At 41.6% G+C, this 15,474-nt stretch overlaps 1 protein-coding gene across 1 annotated transcript in view; it reads right to left on the bottom strand.

Annotated features, from left to right (window-relative positions):
* Nucleotides 1-1,044: 1,044 nt before the first annotated feature.
* LOC122565288 (E3 ubiquitin/ISG15 ligase TRIM25-like) overlaps nucleotides 1,045-15,474 on the bottom strand; it is a 28,244-nt gene continuing 13,814 nt past the window's right edge. The window contains exons 4-6 of the mRNA XM_043721085.2: nucleotides 13,043-13,065; nucleotides 10,449-10,594; nucleotides 1,045-9,348 (exon numbers count right to left, since the gene is read on the bottom strand). Coding sequence (XP_043577020.1) covers nucleotides 8,771-9,348; nucleotides 10,449-10,594; nucleotides 13,043-13,065 — 747 coding nt within the window. The 3' untranslated portion in view covers nucleotides 1,045-8,770. The remainder of the gene's footprint in view (nucleotides 9,349-10,448; nucleotides 10,595-13,042; nucleotides 13,066-15,474) is intronic.

The raw sequence follows: 15,474 nt of genomic DNA, 5'->3' as shown, positions 1-15,474 counted from the left end.
ACCAGTCCCTTTGCCTATCAGAAGTTTTCAGTGAAAGAAGCACTTTACCTAACAGTCTTCTTCAGTGCTACTGAGATGAACAGTACTGCAAGTATAGTGTAATGTGGCAGAGCTCAAGAAAATATGCACATTTTATAAAATTTAATGGCAATTCAACAAAAATTGTCAAAATCTGTAGCACAGGGAAGAGATCTGCATTAATGCTTTGCAAGTAAACTGATGACAATACCTGAACCACATCTGAACTGATTTTGAAATCAGTTGACCTGTAAGATTTCTTAATAATCCCTAAGAAATTATCACACATTTGCTCCAAGTTTGTGGATGATGATATTACATATGCAGTTGTACAGAGTCTCAGACTACTTAATACTTCTGCTTTAGGCTTTATATGTCCTAATAAATCAGACTAATTTAATTTCTTAAAATGTTTTTATCTTAGTAATATGTCAAGCTTTGTTTATGTTATCTATTTATAAATAGAAAGTGCCAATCAGTGAAACAATTTAGAATCACAGTTCTGCTTTCCGCCATTTTCCTACTCAGAATCTCCTGCTCAGTAAGGTTTTTTAAAATGCAATTTGATTGAGAATGCACTGGCTATCTGTACAAAAACACAGAACTCATAGAATATAGTATCACTGAGCATCAAGAGGCTCAAACCTAACCCTAGTTTTCTGATTACTATGCAACTTTAGTGTCAGCAGATCTATAAGACTTTCACACAAATGTTTGATGTTACACCCTGTTACCCTCCCTAAAATAAACTTGATTCATTCTGGGACTGTAATGTATCATTCAACAAGAGTGTACTGAGAACACCATTGTGCCAGGAAGGAGTGTTTGTGATGTGATGATATTGATAGAGACACATAAATTTTGCCAAGAAAAATTAACTCAGTAAAGAGCTAACTTCTACAAGGAGCTCATTTGATAATCACAAGGCAATAGACTTGTGACAAAGGTGTCTACCAGTTTTTACCTTGTACTATGCCAACAGCAACATTCCAATAACATTATTCTTTGAAAACAACTTAGACACAGTGTAAATAAATGGTGTTTTATTAATGTTATTAAGCTTTTAGGTGCTATTGTTTAATACAAAATGAAAACAGTTTTAAAAACTGTTAACAGAAAAGAAAATTCATAGAACACACAACTTACACAGTCTCCGTTAACTATTTTGGTACTTATCTGCCTTTTGAGCTTCCTATGTTTCACACCTTTCCAAAAGCACAGTGTAGAGATTCATTTCCAGCTAATACTGTGTGGCTGTTCACTGGGAGATGCATATGTGAGGAGTAACTAACTGCCTTTGCCTTCTCCTCCCTTCCCGTGGGGTTATGTCTGGATTCCATTTTGCAGTTGAGACTTGCTGAAGACGGCAGGTATGAAGGCAATAAGACAAGTGGTTGAGCTCGCTAACCAGCCTGAACTTAGCCCCAAGATATAAGAAATGTTCAACAGTTCAACCATGTCTTGTCATTTCTCTTTGAACAGACTTATTAATCATCAAATCACTGACATGCTATGTATCTTGTACTGGACTGTTTCCTCATCTGGTAGTGAGACCACTGTCAAGGAAAGAATCTTAATTTTCACAGCCCATTATTATTTCCCTCAGAACAGGATACCAATATTCCTTCAAGATAATTTAGAGAGTGATTTGTAATAGCATTTTTTAAATGTATAATTATTTCATTTAAGTAAACAGTAGTAACTTGCATTCAGCGAATCATAAATAGCATATGAATTGCTTTGGTCTTAGTTCACTGAGGGACACTGACCCATACAGCAGAAAAATCACAAGTCTTACAGCGCAGAAGAGGCCATTCAGCCCATCGTGCCTGTACAGGCTCTTCACATGAGCATCATTATCTACTGTCAATCTCCAGCTTTATCCCCAGATCTTTGCTCATTATTTTATCCAAATAATTGTCCAATGCCCTCTTGCATGCCTCAGTTGAACCTGCCTCCACCACTTATAGGCAGTGCATTCTATAACCCAATTAGTTGCTGAATGAAGTTTTTTCCTCATATAACCATTGCTTCTTTTGCATGTTATTTCAAATCTATGCCCTCGTGTTCTTGTTCCCTTTATGAGTGGGAACAGTTTCTCCTTATCTACTCTATTTAGCCTGCTCATGATTTGGAAAACCTCTATGAGATCTTCTCCTAACCTTCTTCCTTCCAAGGAGTTTAGTCCCAACTTCTTCAATCTCTTCTCACAACTGAAGCTTCTCATCCTTGGAACCATTCTTGTAAATTTCATCTGTACTCTCTCCAATGCATTCAGATTCATGTTTTTCTTCATACTCTAAGTAAATTCCTGTAGTATCTCTAAAACTGCAACAGTCCCACATTCATGTCAGCTAAAATTATGAAGTGCTTGAATCCATAGCGATCAAAGCCAAGGTGCTATCATGTCCACCAAATTCATTTTGATTTAAGCCTGAAAGCAGCAGACATGAGGTGGTGCCAGATTCCAAATGAATGAGCAACCCGTGTGGGCGGCACGGTGGCAAGCACTGCTGCCTCACAGCGCCAGGGACCCGGGTTCAATTCCCACTGCAGGCGACTGACTGTGTGGAGTTTGCACATTCTCCCCGTGTCTGCGTGGGTTTCCTCCGGGTGCTCCGGTTTCCTCCCACAGTCCAAAAAATGTTCAGGTTAGGTGAATTGGCCATACTAAATTGCCTGTAGTGTTAGGTGCAGGGGTAAATGTAGGGGAATGGGTCTGGGTGGGTGCGCTTCGGCGGGTCGATGTGGACTTGTTGGGCCGAAGGGCCTGTTTCCACACTGTAAGTAATCTAATCTCAGCATGGCGGCACAAGTCTCTAGGCACACGACTGAGCAGCTCAGAGTTGACACTGCTTGTTGGATGCTGAAATGGGAAGGTGCTGCATGAGGTGGTTGTGTAATGGTTGCCCCTATGTGTCATTTCAAGGCACCATGAACATAGACCATCTTCAGCTAACCAAAGAGAAATTTCAGGTCACAACTCAGCATTATGGCCCCTGGATGTGCTAACTCCTGGCTGTATAGTAATTACAGTTTTACCTGCAGAAGAAAACAAACCTGTGATTGGGACATAATCCAATGATCCAGACTGTCAGAAAACAGCACTTTAAGATGGATTCCATGTATGTATGTCAGAATGTGCAGGTGTGGATAGTAGTATCTTGGCATGAATGGTCAATCATGGCTCACTAGCTGTAGCCAACCCTTGGCATTCAGTGACAGGGCTTTTCTGAAGAAATTACTCAGGCCCTGGTGACTTAGTGCTGTCATTCTGGGGATAGAGCCTCTGAATGCATTAAATATTTGCCAAAGAGATGTATGTTCACCTGTACATAGAAACAGTGTGATCACCAGGATAGCAGAAGTCAAATATTTCAGTCCTTCATTTGCTTAGTTTCCTGTATCCTAATCTTCCAAATATCTCATGTAGGGGTAATTGAAATGAAAATTCTTTTACAGCAATAATGGCCTGATTGCAATATATTGAATTAAGTGTTTTTCATTACTTCCTCACTGATTTTAAGGAAGGGAATTTATCTTCAAATATTTGCTTTCTGCTCCTTGCTCTTTTGTACATGAACAGAGGTTGATGTAGAGAGCTGGTCTGCATGCAAATATTGCACAGCACAATCCCAGAAAATAGTTGTGTCAAAAGAAAAATGTCATATATTATCAACTGCTAACATTCCGTATCAGTAAATATTGTTAGTAAAACCCATCAGGTTCACTAATGTCCTTTAGGGAAGACACCTTTACCTGGTTTGATCCATATGTGAATTCAGACCCCCAGTAATGTGGTTGCCTCTCGACAGGCCTCATTAATCCTACTGACACTCTTAATTCAAGTGTGATTAGGGATAGGCAACAAATGCTGGCCTTCATAGCAATGCTTACATCCCATGAAAGAATTAAAAATGTATTTTGGGGAGGTTGGGTCTCCCATCATGTTTCTCCACAGTGAACAGCCCATTTACAGACTAAAGAGCTAAGAATAAACATTGCAGAAAACTTAGCACAAAGATTGTCCTGTGACTAAAACTGGCTTCGCTAATCTTCAATCATATGACTAATGACCTAGCACAAATATTCTCAACACCATATTTATAACTGTAAAGGCAAATATATGAAAATATTTTTTAATATAAAAACCTTCTAAAAACTGCACAGAACTGAAGCTGTGAGTAATTCATTCTTGAAAGTCTCAGATATTAGGCAACAACTCTCTCTGGATTTTATGAATAACTGAAAGCAACGTACAAAAATAGAATGCGCTATAACTTGCAGTGTACACAAAAATTAAATGTTTTGAAATTCAATAATGTTAAAAAAGTTTGGAGGACTGTTTGATTGCTAGGTGCAGTTACCTCATAAATACTTAAAATCCAACTTGTTCACAACCTTGTTAGAATTAGCAGGAGCAGTTCATTCTCTGCTGCTTTGAGGTCGGAATAGTCTGCTATCCCAAGCAACATACAGTCTACAGGGCAGCCCACATGGGATGAACAGTGAACGCAGGTTAATTCCTGAGTGAGGAAGATATGGGTGACTTACAACTGGTCCCCACACAAGCAAAACATTGCAGGCATTATGTTATTAATTACTATATTTTCACCTGTAGGAAAGAAACAAGATTTGTTGTCCCTTTTTCCTGAAATGACTTGTTCCAATAGCTCCTGGCTTTATCGTGCAGATGATGCGGGGTTAAGTGCAGGCTCTCATTTCAGCTGGCTGAGTTCTCCTAGCGGAAAGCTGGATACATTTGTTTAGTTTATCAGGAGTCAGACAGGAAGCAGACCAGGAGATGAGACACCATGGATCCACACTGATCATAGCGAAAACTTTCAGAATGAATATCTTACAGAGCCCATTCATTCCTGCTCCTATAATATAGGGAACAACAAACTACCCAAATTTCATTCAGGCTGTCCAAACAACATTTAAAGCATTACTTTGGGACAAATTTGGTCAATCTTTCACTGGATTTTCATCTGTGTGGGGAAAATGACTGCAGATGCGGGAATCTTACTGGAAACAAAAAATGTTGGAGATCACAGAGCTCTGATGAAAAGTCATCTAGACTCAAGACATTAGCCTGATTTCTCTCCATGGATGCTGCCTGACCCGCTGTGATCTCCAGTATTTTTGGCTTTTAGCGTGGGGAAAGCCTGGTCTTTCTGATGATCTGCGGAACATGAGATTAGACAGAAAGAATGTTCTAAAATTTTATGGGGTCATTGGAAATGCACTAATTTTGATGTTTATGACTGGTTTTGGTCAGAAAAGGTCAAAAGTCACATTAGACCAGGCTATAGACCAACAGGTTTACTTCAAAACACAAACTCTCGCATTGCTGCTTCTTCGAAGATGGAGCGCTGCTCCTTCAAATAAACCCCCTGTTGGACTATAACCTGGTGTCGTGTGACTTTTGACTTTGTTCACCCCAGTCCAACACTGGCACATCACGGCTTTAGTCAGAAAGGCAAGATTGAAAGTTTTATGCTACAGCAGCAGTGCACATCCTTCTAACTGCACGACTAAGGACAGAGGTATCAGAGCAAATCAACAGGTTCAATTTTTCAGTTTGAAGCTTAAACCTGAGATGTCGACCCAAGCCATAAACATGGTTAAAAAAGTAAGGGATGTCAGTCGTATGAATCAGTATTTACGGTGCTAGAGTTTTGTGACTTATACAGAATTGAAAGTAGCTGGTGCAGCCCGTCACTCTGTAATACCTTCATTGTTTTTCCACAGTAAACTCAGACACTGTAATTACAAACAAAATCACTGGAGCTTGAAGTGCCAAATGCATGCACTCGTTTTTAGAGTGTATTCTAGATTCTCTAACACCTCTGGAGAACATCATTTGAATTTTTCTCTGATGACATATGGCAAGTAGCACAGGGCCTTCACAAACTCAGAAAGGTTATTGTTTCCTTTAAAATGAGAATACTGCTAGTGCCTAGCATAGTAGAACCTAATTTATTTCAGGGGATGATGCAGAGAAAGGAGTTGAAAATCCATTCAGTTTGGTGGCTCTTCCAAGCTGCCTGTGTAACCACAGCTCTGGGGAAATTAGCAACATTAGATACTGCAACATCCTTTTACAAGACAACACCACCCTCTGCTGTTCAATCGACAGAATGCCTATCAAGTGTTTTTTGCACAATAAAGAAAATCTAAGTATCAGGTCACCAATGTTCCTCTAAGTGAGTTAAAATAACATCGTTTTGTTCCCGTTCACTCTGCGTGTATAGCCAGAAGGTTCCTATCAGTATTAACCCAGTGTCTGACCAGTCATTATTTTGGTTGACGAATTTAATATTTTGCTTCACTGTTTGCCTCCTCAGCTGTAGGTGCTGGCTGCTTGCAGAGATTGTTTCCATAAATCACTTCACAATACCTCTCTCAAGTGCCGATATTAGTATCAGGAGGGTTTTTACTACATGGGATATAGCAACACTGACTTGCTAATCCTGTTTAAGGATATTCACAGAACCAGGTCTCAGTCCGACTGCCTTATCCTTTTCCAACTCTGGAAACTGAAGCCAACTTTGGGTCCTTAGTGAATGTGATCCAGTTGATATCTACTAATTCAGCACACACAGGCAATCAAACTGGGGCTTTCCTGTTAGGTCCACTGAATAAAATCCACCAGCATATCCTAATGGTCTCCAAAATTCAACAATCTTACAGACCTCTCCCCTAACAGGAACCACACGGCCAATTTTTTTTCTCCTCAAACCTCTTAATCATTCTGTCTACATTTAAAACTAACCCATTGAAATATATCTCAAAAAGTAAGGCTTTAAGCATAACTCTGAAATAAAATCAGCTTGAAATCTGGAATTAGACCTGAAAACATTTGATAAACTCAGCAGGTCTTGCAGCATCTGTGGAGAGAAACAGAGCTAATGGCGAGTCTCTGTAAACTCCACTGCTACCAGCCTCCAGATACAAACACTTCAGCTGTCCCTCTGCTTCCTCTCATGGCTAATTTTGGATCCAATTTGCTATTTTCATGTGGGACGTAACGAGGAATTAACAAAGCACAGACATAGGGTAGCTGAAAATGTGTTGCTGGAAAAGCGCAGCAGGTCAGGCAGCATCCAGGGAACAGGAGAATCGACGTTTCGGGCATAAGCCCTTCTTCAGGAATGAGGAAAGTTTGTCCAGCAGTCTAAGATAAAAGGTAGGGAGGAGGGACTTGGGGGAGGGGCGTCGGAAATGCGATAGGTGGAAAGAGGTCAAGGTGAGGGTGATAGGTCAGACTGGGGTGGGGGCGGAGAGGTCAGGAAGAAGATTGCAGGTTAGGAAGGCGGTGCTGAGTTCGATGGATTTGACTGAGACAAGGTGGGGGGAGGAGAAATGAGGAAACTGGTGAAATCCGAGTTCATCCCTTGTGGTTGGAGGGTTCCTAGGCGGAAGATGAGGCGCTCTTCCTCCAACCGTCGTGTTGTTGTGGTCTGGGGATGGAGGAGTCCAAAGACCTGCATATCCTTGGTGGAGTGGGAGGGGGAGTTGAAATGTTGAGCCACAGGGTGGTTGGGTTGGTTGGTCCAGGTGTCCCAGAGGTGTTCTCTGAAACGCTCCGCAAGTAGGCAGCCTGTCTCCCCAATATAGAGGAGGCCACATCGGGTGCAGAGGATGCAATAGATGATGTGTGTGGAGGTGCAGGTGAATCTGTGGCAGATATGGAAGGCTTCCAGCAACACATTTTCAGCTCTGATCTCCAGCATCTGCAGACCTCACTTTCTCCACAGACATAGGGTACCCTGTATTTCCCAGACCCTGCATTTCCCTTAATGGGCTTTGCATGTAAATTAATCAACTGGAAAACAGGGGTGATTTTTGTTGGTGGTTAATAGGTTTAAAAAAAAAAATCACAGGTAATTTGATAATGAGAAAAACACATTGTTGTATGTAACAACATTTCTGGATTTGGAGAGAAAAACGCATAGAGGAAGCCATTTGACGCATCGTATCTAACCCAGCCCTCAGAATGAGAAAGTAATGAAAGTTAAGCTGGATAAATAATAGTGCAGAAAAACCTTCTTTACTACAATCAGCATCAAAAAGAATCCACAATCCACGCGTAATAGAAACAGACTGGGTGAGTGATGGATAAGGATAGTGATAGGAAAGGGTACTTCAACAGAAACTTGACATTGCTGGTGATATTTCAAATACCTCTTCAGGTTACAGAAAACGGTACTTCATTTGTAACTAAAATTTGTGGTAATGAGAGTCCAAAGCAACACTCAAGTTCTCTGGGCAATCTCCACTGTGCCTCCTCTGCATGAAATGGGAGAGGTGAATGGAATAGAAAACTGTGGTCGTGGAATGAGAGGATTTAATTAATGCTTATTCTTCTCTGCCACCCAAAATAAATTCCACCCCCACTTGTGCACTTCTTTCTGCCAAAGTTGAGATATTTAGCTGGATTTTGGTTCTTGAATACAGTGGACCATTTTTGGTATATTTTCCTAATTTCTTCTCTAACTTTTCCTGGAGCATTACTGATTGTGTGGCTTTCTAGACGGTGGGAACCTATCTTAAGTAGTCAGTGAACTAGTCCAGCAGAATTCAGCAAGGTCAGCCCATCATGCTACTGATTGGCCCCTCAAGATCCGAGGTATTTGGGGGTTATAATGTTAACGGGAACAACTTTGGTTCATTCCAACTGATGGTCTTCCTTTTTTATAAGGGAACTATTAAAAGAATAAAAGCTTAATAAAAGTTGAGAAAGGAATCAGGTGAGAGAGCACAGAGTCAGAGAGGTGCTCCAGTCACCAACTTTCAGAGCTGGGTAGAGAGTCTCTGAGAATGACTGCTGCTGGAAAGTACATATCAAGCTTAGTTTGTTGCCTGATACACTGTAAAAGGAGATTATTCCAGCATCAAAATCCACAAACACTCCCACTTTAGAGGATATTTTGACAGCTAGGTCTGTGATATTACCATTATGCTGGGCTGAAACAGAGGTGGACCTTGATAAGTAACTCCACAGATTACTGTTACTCTCGGAGCATACAATCCACGACTTACTGCTCTCCCCCAGCACACACTCTTTATCCCGGCCCTTTCGCTTTATGCTTCCATAACATACACCAATTGCCCATTTGCCACGGACTCCAGCAATCTCCACCTCCCAGTAGGAGCGGCCACTGTTGACTCCCTCGGAGCACAGCACCTGGCCCCAGGTGTCAAACCTCTTCCGGTTGGCGGGGTAGGGTTGTCTGTACTGGGTTCCAGTTGCGACCCTCTTATCATCTGACAGAATGACACTGCGATGAGCGGTCTCCACATCCAGAGTCGGTGTCTGTCCATCTGTGAATAAAGCAATGTTAGAGGATCACAGCTCTGATCTGTGAACTTCATTCTTCATCAATGCTATTAACGTTCGTGTTGAGGAGTAGGTACACCTCTTTATGAAAGTGGGACTACAAAGTATGTGGTGCTGGCATTATGGGCACCAGGCAGGCACAAGGGTGTGTCACTTAATAGCTGCCCAAATCATTAGGGGAAATATCTCAGGAAATCCAATGGCATCAAAAGGCCCCAAATATGGAAAAGTATGCCAAATTAGTGAAGGGAGCGACTGAGCTCCTTCCCCAGAAAGGGGATGGGTTTTTTCTCAATACCTTGTGCAGCACAGTGGCTCAGTGGTTAGTACTGCTACCTCACAGCACCAGGGACCCAGGTTCGATTCCAGCCTCGGGTGACTGTCTGTGTGGAGTTTGGACATTCTCCCCATGTCTGTGTGAGTTTCCTCCGGGTGCTCCAGTTTTCTCCCACAATCCAAAGGTCAGGTGAATTGGCCATGCTAAACTGCCCGTAGTGTCCAGGGATGTGTAGGTTAGGGGCATTAATCAGGGTAAATGTAGGCTAATAGGGAAGGGGAATGGGTCTGGGTGGGTTACTCTTCGGAGGGTCGGTGTGGTGTTATTGGGCTGAAGGGCCAGTTTCCACACTGTAGGGATTCTATGATCTTAGTTAAGGAATGAAAAGTAACTGTCAACCTCTTACACCTTCAGTTCCGAGTGAAATGCCAGGCCTGGATGCCCAGATGGCTCCCGCTGGATGCCTACTCCCACTTCTCACAATGACCCAATGCCCCCCCGACCCCGGCCAACTCCAGCTTTGGCAATGCCACATCCTACACCTGTTTGGGCTTCTCCCGCAAAGGCCCCAGTAGAAACCTCAGAGAAAGGCCGGGTCCTAGCTTCAATTGCAACCCATTACTAGTGTAGCCAGTTTCACAGCTAGACTGGAATGGAGGTGCAGTGGCCCTGAGGTCTTCAATGCAGTGGACTATGTCAGGTGAATTGTCTCAATTTTAAATGCATCCAGACTTTTACAGGAAAGCCTCGATGCAAAGCAGATAAGTGGCACAGTGCAGTACACAAGATGAGCAGGGATGTACTTACACACAGTTGCCATTATGTCGCGATCTCTCTCGAGCTGGGAGACCGCTTCATACTGTTTCTGTACCCAGTTGATCTTATCCGCTGTTATTTTGTTGACATCAGGTGGAGGTGGCTGTGGGGCTAGTGGTTCAGATGCTTCTTTTATTCTAAAGAACAAGTGTAGGCGACATTAAAATGCATTCAGTGTGCAATGTAAAAAGATGAAGCATATCTACTGAAGAGAATATGAGGAATTCTTCTGAAAAATGATTCAATTGCAATTATTGGCAGGCTGGCGGATGTCATGAGCTGACACATTTTAAATGTAAGGGTCCACAATAAAGTAAAAGCCAACCTGCAGCTAAGGCTGGAGTTCAAAACAGAGCTCCACCAATATCTGCAATACAACTACTCAAACAAACTTGGAACTGAAATATTAAAATATTCAACTGACATATTCAAGACAGGAACTATTCTTAAAAGATCCGACCCAAATTTGGAATGGTTAGCAGTGAGAAAGAAAGAGGAAGTGGGAGATGAAATCTTCTACTTCACTGCTTCAATCTCCAATTCCCTCCTCCTGCCCCTCTCAGGAGTATCATTGCTGCTCCCAGAAAAAGCACAGCAGGTCAGGCAGCATCTGAGGAGCAAGACAATCAGTACTGATGAAGGGTTAAGCCCAAATGTTGACTCTCCTGCTCCTCAGATGCTGCCTGACCTGCTGTGCTTTTTCCAGCGCCACACTTTATTGACTCTGACTTCTCCGGCATCTGCAGTCCTCGCTATCTCCTCACTGCTGCTCCTTCCATGGTTGCCATTTCCAAACTCAGCTAAGGCATTCAGTGGATGTCTAGGTCCAGTCTTTGCTCCAGTGACCTTTGGGAGTTCTTTTCAGCAAAGTCCTGAAGGCACGTGTGAAAGAATAGCTGGTAAATTCTTTTGGTGTCTTCACCAAAACCATCAGGAAACAGAGTCAAGGGATCAGTTGGAAATCAGGTTCTAACCTCCAGTAAGGCAGGTAATTGCAATACAGGAAAAGCACTTATGAGGCCAAATATACAAACCTCCAGTGCAAATCACATTGTGAAGTTATTGCTACACCATCAGGTTATGTAACTGAATGGTTCAAAATGAATATAGAGTGTGCATTCCTGACATAAGATACGGGGACCACTTACAAAATGACATATAATACAAAAACAGAGAGAATATTGGGAAGGTCTGAAATTTGTAAAAGACTAATCAAACATACATTAAGATACTTGATTAATGAAGTGACGATGTGCACACTCTAGATGACTAAACACACGTTCATGTCTGGGTTAATGGTGCAACCCTAAACACTCAGGGGTCAAATGGTACTGTGTTCAGCAGAGAGAAATGTTCCAAATGACCATCCATTTCCTGTTTGATGGTCTTGCTTAATGGGGTGAATTTTAGATTTCTCCAGGTGCTCAGTAAATGGAGTGCTTATGCATACACTCAGATCCATGGATAATGTTCCGAATGTAAACTCAATTACTCAGTTTATGAATTATTTATACTCACAATCAGTTACTTATTTAATGGATCATTTATACACACTCAGTTTCTCATTTAATGGACTATTTATAGTTATGCACAATTATTTATTGGCACAGCAGATAGCGAGAAGCAGCAAAGCTAAATCTGACAGTGTGACTGCTTCATCACAGTCACAGATATTTTCCAGATGCAGAACAGTTACAGATGACTGCCAGAATTTCCTGTTCCACATTCTCCATGGCACAATCACCATCATTTCCATTTCAATGAATGTGAGTAAAACAGCACGTTAGCAAGTGCACAAATGGCGATTCCCAGCATACATCCTGTTTGCTAATCGGGAAGTTCCAATATTTTAACAGGCGTTCAAAACACCTCAGAAAGAATCTATTTGCTTAACAGAGACTATAATGAATATTTTATATAATCAGAGGAGATTTATATTCAGTTATTCGTTAATGAAATAAAGAATTTGCATTTAGATTGTGCTTATTGTATTAATGCCTCCTTGTAGCTTGTAGCCAATAAATTACTTTTGAGATGCAATTGGCATTGTCAGATGGAAAACTGTAGCAGCCAAATTGTACACAACAAGCTCCTATTAACAGTGATCAGATAAACCACAACTTAATCAATTTAATGAGGTTGGTTAGGGACAAATATTAGCCAGAGCATGATAGAAACCGACTGGTCCTCTTTATATCAAACCATTGCACTCTCATATCCATCTCATTGGCAGCTCATTTAAATATCTAATCTAAAGGACAGTTTATAAACAATGCAGCACTTTGTAGGGACTGTGCTGAAATGTGAACATTGAGCTAACTCCCATCACCTGATTCAACAACAATAAAAATTTCCCATTTATTTTGCATCTTTCCCATTGACAAAACGTTAAGTCAATCCAGAATTCAGAATGTGGCCACTGAGCTAAGCTGATGGCTCTGTTTAGAAAAACTAACACATGACGTAGGACATTAAAGAACAAAAATGCCTAAATTTAAAAACAAAGTGATCATTTTGTTGTCTACACAGTGAAGATTTATATAGAATGAATCAATTTTAGTGAATTATAAGTGAATTTCCCTTACCTCAATGCCATTGAATTAAATCCCTGAAATAGTGAGATAAAATGATTAATGTTTAAAATCACTAAAAGTAATAAACATATCAGATATACATTCATCCTGTGCATTAAAAGCATTACTGTAAAATATACATAACTAAATTAATTGAAATTCTATAAGAAAATTAATCATAATTTCTTGTCGATCTCTCAGAAAATAAAGTAAACTTTATCCCATTGCTACCTGCTGTTTGTGAAACATAAACAACTATATGAACCAATTACAGCAGAATCCGATTAACAAGCAACAAAGACATTTTTGACCCATACATGAACTCCCTCTCTGCTACTGTCATGACTAATGATTGGAAATTAAGGAGTCAACAAGGCCTGAAAAAAATAGACAAGGGTTCAGAATGTATGGTACCTTGAGTTGAGGATGACCTGATCAGCCATTGCCTCACTGAATGGCACAGCAGACTTGATGGGTTGAATGGCCTACTTCTGGTCCTTCATTTTTTTTTAGATTAGACTCCCTACAGTGTGGAAACAGGCCCTTTGGCCTAACCAATCCACACTGACCCTCCGAAGAATAACCCACCCAGACCCATTTCCCTCTGACTGATGCACCTCACACTATGGGCAATTTAGCATGGCCAATTCACCTGACCTGCACATCTTTGGACTGTGGGAGGAAACCGGGCACCCGGAGGAAACCCACGCAGACACGGGGAGAATGTGCAAACTCCACACAGACAGTCACCCAAAGCTGGAATTGGACCCTTATGTGAGATAAGATTGTGTTTAGGAATACAGTAACTTCAGCTGCGTTGCCAAGTCATGAGCTATTGGTGTGGTTGATCCTTTACATCAAATTCCAAAATTCTCCATAATCACCAATGAAAGCTTTATCTCAACTGGGAGGACATGTCTGTTACAAGGTTGTGAATTCAAGTCTCTTTAATAGATAGCGCCACAGTCCTCGGGTATGTTCTGTCCCACTGAAATGACAGTCCCAGCACTGCTGGCAGCACAGTGGTGTATAGATGGCCTGGCAGTCCTTGACATTGTTTTCATAAAGTCTCATAGTGTCAGGTGAAATATGGGTAAGAAAACCTCCTGCTGACTACCACCCAAGCAATCCCCACCCTTCCTCCACTCACCAACCGCCCTGATGAATCAGCAACTCCCCATATTGAACACCAGTTGAAGGAAGCACCAAGGATGGCAAGGGTATAAAAAGCATCCTGGGTGGATGTCTATGTATTAACGTCTATGACAAAGCAGTGTTCAGCAGTACTACTACTGACCGAGCTGGTCAAATCTTAAAGAACCTAACTACTAGACAGCAAGTCAACAGGACAGTGACTCCTGGTTAATAGTTATCTTTCAATCAACATCAGTAAGTGAGATAATCTGATCTCTGTCACACTGCAGCCAGCTATGCACAAATCAGCCACCATATTTTCTACATTCCAATCCAATTACAAATACACTTCAAAAGTGCTTCTTGCCTGAAAGTACTTTGGAGTGTTTTAACGTCAAGAAAGTCACTAAAAGGTGCAAGTTCACTTTTTCTTATTTCTCTTATTATATTTTTCCTCAGGTCAGCTTTTGTATTGCTTTTTAAACAATACATTGGTTTTGTGTTTGTAACCTTCTGGAGGAGGTCATTCATATTTTTCCCACAAAAAATTATCTTGGGTATTGTTTGCTAAAATAATTTAGGTTAGCATTTCAATCTGTGAAATCATACCTCTTGCTTTGTATTCCCCTTCCAGAGGGGATACATTCCCAGTTAGTCTTCTACATTTTATTTTCCGTAAACAAGAGGCCATTCTTAAGCTCATAACTTGCAGCTGGTTCCATTGCCCCACCAGTCCCTGCGCTCACTGACCAACACTGACTCCTGCTCAAACAAGGTGATAATTTTAAAATTCTCATCCTTGTTTTCATATCTCTCAAGGACCTTATTGCTCTCTATCTCTGTAACCTCCTCCAGCCCCTACACCTCTCCCTATCTCTGTAACCTCCTCCAGCCCCTACACCTCTCCCTATCTCTGTAACCTCCTCCAGCCCCTACACCTCTCCCTATCTCTGTAACCTCCTCCAGCCCCAACACCTCTCCCTATCTCTGTAACCTCCTCCAGCCCCTACACCTCTCCCTATCTCTGTAACCTCCTCTAGCCCCTACACCTCTCCCTATCTCTGTAACCTCCTCCAGCCCCTATCTCTGTAACCTCCTCCAGCCCCATCACCCTGTGTTCCTTTAGTTTTGGCAATTTGTGCATCCTGAATTTTATGTGCTCCATCATTGGTGGTTGCCAAGGCCCCATGCTGTGGAAAATCCTATCTATACCTCTCCGCCTCTCAACTTGCTTTACTCTTTTAAAACTGTCCTTAAAACCTACCTTCTGACCACATTTCTGGTCATCTGACCTAATGTCTCCTTACGTG

This window comes from Chiloscyllium plagiosum, unplaced genomic scaffold (assembly GCF_037043375.1).
Source record: "Chiloscyllium plagiosum isolate Xiang-an unplaced genomic scaffold, Cpla_swu_hap1 HiC_scaffold_28, whole genome shotgun sequence".
In the NCBI taxonomy this organism is placed as follows: domain Eukaryota; kingdom Metazoa; phylum Chordata; class Chondrichthyes; order Orectolobiformes; family Hemiscylliidae; genus Chiloscyllium; species Chiloscyllium plagiosum.
Note: the sequence above shows the minus strand (reverse complement) of the source record. Positions and strands in the feature narration are given on the sequence as shown.